The sequence below is a fragment of the Phoenix dactylifera genome, chromosome 8, assembly GCF_009389715.1.
Source record: "Phoenix dactylifera cultivar Barhee BC4 chromosome 8, palm_55x_up_171113_PBpolish2nd_filt_p, whole genome shotgun sequence".
NCBI classification, from domain to species: Eukaryota; Viridiplantae; Streptophyta; class Magnoliopsida; order Arecales; family Arecaceae; genus Phoenix; species Phoenix dactylifera.
In genome coordinates, this window is record NC_052399.1 from 28,449,005 (window position 1) to 28,454,291 (window position 5,287).

At 41.0% G+C, this 5,287-nt stretch overlaps 1 protein-coding gene across 1 annotated transcript; it reads left to right on the forward strand.

Moving 5' to 3' along the window:
- LOC103712569 (cation/calcium exchanger 1-like) lies at positions 1 to 2,098 on the forward strand. Its single transcript, XM_039129446.1, has one exon. The coding sequence runs from the start codon at positions 195 to 197 to the stop codon at positions 2,055 to 2,057; it is 1,863 nt and encodes a 620-aa protein (XP_038985374.1). The 5' UTR covers positions 1 to 194; the 3' UTR covers positions 2,058 to 2,098.
- The last annotated feature ends 3,189 nt before the right edge of the window (positions 2,099 to 5,287 follow it).

The following is a 5,287-nucleotide window of genomic DNA, read 5'->3' on the forward strand; positions in this document are numbered from 1 at the left end:
CTGCCCCTCGCCCATCTTTGTTCCAAATCTATTTGATAAGGCTGAGTCCGAAGATGGTATCCGCCCCTAACACCTTTTTGTCCTTCAAAGCCCAACTTTGCTGTGGTCTACTGTGACCCATCTTTTACCAGTTTCTCACCAACCAACACTTATCGCAGTGAATTCTTAAGCTGATCGGCGCCCAAGAGTAGTATATGCCATGCTCGGTCTCCACAATGATAAGAACTCTTCAATTCCTCATAACGATAAGACTCCAACCTTCCACTCCTGATCCTTCTTCCATGGCAAACAGAGCCTCTTCTGCATCACAAGCTAAGGTATTCCATGTCTTCCTCGCCTCATCGTTTCTGCTGCTGTTTTTCTTTTATCTTTCAACTCAGATCCACCCTTCATATCCTCGAGCCATCGTTAGAGGAAACTCGATTCGATCTCCTGAAGATTTCGACGACGGATGCAATGGCCTCCACAGATATGAAAGCTCCGAGGCAAAGTGCAGCTACTTGACATCCACGGCCCGATGCGATCCCCAAGGATACATCAATTACCTCCACTTGTTCTACTGCGCTTGTGGCAACTATCCAGCTCTCGGTTGCATCTTGCTGCTCCTGTGGCTTCTCTTGCTATTCTACCTTCTGGGCAACACAGCAGCCCGTTATTTCTGCTCAAATTTAGAGGGCTTAACAAGGCTGCTGAAGCTACCCCCCACCATTGCTGGAGTTACTCTTCTTTCCTTGGGGAATGGTGCCCCTGACATTTTCTCTAGCATCGTCTCCTTCAAGGATCCTGACACCAATGTTGTTGGCCTGAACAGCATCTTGGGTGCTGCTCTCTTCGTGTCATGCGTGGTTGTAGGAACCATAAGCATCTGCGTCGGCCCTCGCGAGATCGTCGTCGACAAGTTGAGCTTCATTAGAGACCTGGGCTTCCTCCTCTTCGTTCTTTTGGTTTTGCTGATGATCAATATTATAGGCAACATCAACGTGCTCTGCGCTTTGGCCTTCACTTCACTCTATGTGGTTTATGTGCTCCTCGTTTCTATTGGACATCTCTTTTGGAAGGAGGATGAAGAGGAGGATCTAATTGATGTCTGCGCTCCATTGCGCAGCGGCAAAACCTTTTCATTCCAAGCAGCAGAGCATGGTGACTTGGGGGCTCCTCTGTTAAGTAGCATCGCAGAAATGGATGAATCGATCTTGACAGCGGAAGAAGGCCGACGGGCTAATGAACCAAAGGCTGCCAAGATCTGCTTCAGGATCAACTCATCAACTTCTTCTTGGTTTGGCAGATTTCTGTACCTTTTAGAGCTGCCTCTTTATCTTCCTAGGAGATTGACAATTCCAGATGTTTCCCATGAAAGATGGTCTAAGCCATATGCAGTTGCTTCAGCAACATTTGCACCAGTTCTTTTGGCAGTCGTCTGGGATTCCAAGAGGGAAGGAAAGGCTGCAGAGGAAAGAATGGTGATCTATCTCTTTGGTGGATTGATAGGGATGGCTTGTGGGATTGCTGCATCTTTGAAAACTAAGAAGGATGGACCTCCAACAAAATTTCTCTGTCCATGGCTTGCAGGTGGCTTCCTTATGGGTGTTGTTTGGATCTATATTATTGCTGAAGAGCTGGTTTCTCTCCTAGTCTCCATTGGGACTGTATTAGAGATAAGCCCTTCACTTCTAGGACTCACTGTCCTAGCCTGGGGTAATTCTTTGGGGGACTTTGTCGCCAACGTGTTTGTGGCACTGCAAGCAAAGCCAGGTGGGGCCCAGGTGGCGATATCTGGATCCTATGGTGGGCCCATCTTCAACATCCTAGTGGGCCTGGGCCTCCCCCTTATCTTCTCCTCATGGGCTGCCTACCCTTCTCCCTTGGTCATCCCAAAGGACCCCACCATGTTTCAGACAATGGGGTTTCTGATTGGTGGCCTGTTGTGGGCCCTGCTGATGTTGCCTTGGAGAGGCATGAAGCTTGACAGGGTCTTTGGCTGTGGGCTCCTAACCATTTATCTTTGTTTTATGTCTCTGAGAATTGTAGAGTCACTTGGGTTGCTTCAGCTTCAATAACAATGGAGAAATTTAGTCCAATTGGTGCAATAGATTGTGGGCATTTTATTTTTGTTTTGCAAGTATATCCAAATTTTTAGGGGGGAATTAGTGTTATTTATTTTTTATTTAAATATTAGGTCCAGATCCACTTGCTTTTGACATGGAATAGAAGGTTCATGCCACTAAGAAACTCGAAGTTTACAGTTATATAGCAACTTACATAATCAAGGCTAAGGTTGAAACTTTGGGAGAAATTATACTCTGCAACGTATGCACCATGCCAATCATTTAGTCTCCTTCCTATGGGCCCTATTCATCATGCTCTCGAGGAAGGAGACGAGCTGATTAGCATGGTGCATGGCCACATTGATACATGCAGTGTAGGATATAATTTGCCAAATTTGGACTCAGTTTATATATTTCTGCATGACAGTACCTAACTTGGATTGTCCTTAGGTTCCAAAATGCCAATTCAATTTCACAACTAATAGCTTGGCAACATTAGAGCACATTTTTAGAGGGGCTTCTAAGTCAAACCAGCATTCAGACTCTATTACAATCAACATGCTATATTTTATTCTTTGGTGACCAAAATTGGGGTTTGGATTTAACCTCTGTCAAAATAGAAACCCATATAATAATTGTATCTCACCGGCACTTGGAAAACAAAATTATATACAATATAAAACTAGAACCATAGGCTCTCCTTTTTGTCTCTAGTATAAGCAATACCACTCTTCTCCTTGTCAATTATTTTGAAAAACTAAGAAGATCTCGAAATCAAAAAGGCAATTTCCCCCAAAGTTTCTTCAAAGCGAGAGAAAATTATGTTGGTCTATTACCTTGATTTTAGTAAGAGTGATCTTCCAATGTTCTTCGAGTCCTTGATTATAAGGGAGAGCGAGGAAGGTGGAGGATCCACCTACACTGAATAACTCAGGCTTTGGGGATGCAGTAGCTAACCAAACCCAGAAACTTTAATTGTTAAATAAAAAATTATGGCCACTGAAGCAAACCCTAATTCACATTTTCCATTCTGTTCTTAAGCACTAACAAATAGCATTGGTACATGTAATCCAATTGTAATTCTAGAAGAATCAGTTTCAATCAATAACTTTTCTTTTTCTCCTCTTTTTGCCAACTAGATTTACTCATAGAATAAGGCAGGCCGAGCTTGAGTTGCCCAAAGGATAACACAGCTTTCAGCTTTCATATGCTAGAGCACGATGTAGCCCAGCCTTCAGGTTTACCTTCTAGATAATTTTTTTTTTTGTTTTCTTTCTAAAAAATACTAAAAATAATTTAAAATATCTTAAAATACTAACTATAAATAATTAAAATTGCTAATAATCTACAACATGTCTATTATTCGATTAATTTCATATATCAACAATACTTGTCAAACAAGCCAACAACCACATCATTTATAAATAAATAACATAAGAAAATATAATAATCATGCTAGGCTAAGCTTAGGCTGAGGCTTAATCTCCAAGCCTGAGCCTAGCCTGTTTATTAAACAGGCTTATTTTTCAGGCTCAACCCGGTTCGGTGGGTCTAAATCTTCGATCCAAGCTCGTTCGAAATACTTCGAGCTCGAGCAGGCCATGTAGGTCGTCCAGCTCGTGAATAGATCTACTGCCGACCGAACTCTTTTCATAATCAAGCTAGCATGCTATCTTGACTGAATATGATTAAGCCAACCCAACCCAATGCAACCTGAAGTTTGGTTTAAATCCATTCGGCATCTGTTTGTTTTGGCAATAAGTGATATGGCTAATTATAGATTGAATTATTGTTGGATATTTTGTCTATAAAGTTGGGTTTTAGTTGTTAGTTCGTTAGTATTTGCGCTTACTCTAGTGGTCATACCCTTTTCTTATTTGACAAAAGAAACAAAACTTTTCTTAGCAACTAAAGATTTTGAATTTGATTCTTGAATGGTAGTACATCAGTAAAAATCTGAACATGGATAATTATAGTGTAATCGGTTTTTCCTACTATTGATGGTAATTGCCTTCTGTGCAGCTGGATATGAGTTTAAAAAAATTGGAGTGGGACTTAAAGGAAATAAGTGGGCTCCAAAAACATCAATGCCGACACCTTACACATTTTGATTTGCGTGGATTTAAGGGCAGAAAGACTGAGGTAGAGTTTGTGAAGTACCTTGTTGAGAATTCCACCCGTCTGGAAAGATTGGCTTGTTCCCATGAATGACAATAGAAGAAAAGGTGTGAATGTGTGACCTGATGTTGAAAAACCATCCAAATTTTGAAGTAAAAATAAAATACTTTTTATTTTTACGAGCACTCTTGGAAGTCATAAACAATTTTTTTTTTCTATTCATTGGTATTGTTGCCATGATCTTCATTGTGTCTGTGTATGAAAAACATTACCCTGTGGTTTCAAGTGTTGCTATGATTGTAATGAAAATGAATTGATAATAACCAAGATGGTTCATGTCACGCCTTAAATCCACCACTCAAGCTAGGCAAGTGATAGAGCCACACTTTCTATATGGTATTAATTCTAGAGAATATGTAAGGCCTAAATACTTGTACAAAAATCTCACAATATCGAGAAAAGGTTGGTCGAAGCCCGCCTTCGGCAAGGCCTCAAAATTCATGTCTCCAAAATGCTGGGGATGATTCATCTAATATAATAGAGATGGCATTTCACAAAAAAGTCCCCCTTCGCAAACATGGATGGCATTGCATGCTATACCTTTCTTAATCCCCACATCCTTCATCTATTTCCTCACTTCTACGGCTTCTTACCACTTGGAGATGCGTTTCAAAGGCAATTTAGATCACAAGTGTTGTGTTTGCCGTGCAGTACATTTTTAAACCTATTGAGTTCAGACATTCCTTCTCCATGAGTATTTTCAATACATTCTCCCTGACTTTCTCGACCCTGGTTGTGTTTCAGAGTGCAAAGCTCTCCCTGATTCTGTCGACTAAAAGATCAGTACAGTTTAAGGAGTACCTATGCTGGATTGTCTCACTAAAGCTTCACCTTGCATGTGTATCTCCTTATTGCAAGCAAGCCTTAAGTTGCTTAAGGTTGTACTTATGGTTCTAGTATCAATGACAGTGTCCTACACTACAGATCGCAATAAACTCAGGATGCGGAGTTGAATAAAGATTTGAAGACAGAGATAAAGTTTGGAAAATACATAGTTGAGAAACTCCATTTGATGAAGATAGATTTGTTTCCCTTTATCTGCCTGAGGAAAGGTAGGGGATGCA

Bases quoted from the DNA above. Each gene is read 5' to 3' on its own strand.
- LOC103712569 (XM_039129446.1), top strand. From the start codon at position 195: ATGCCATGCTCGGTCTCCACAATGATAAGAACTCTTCAATTCCTCATA.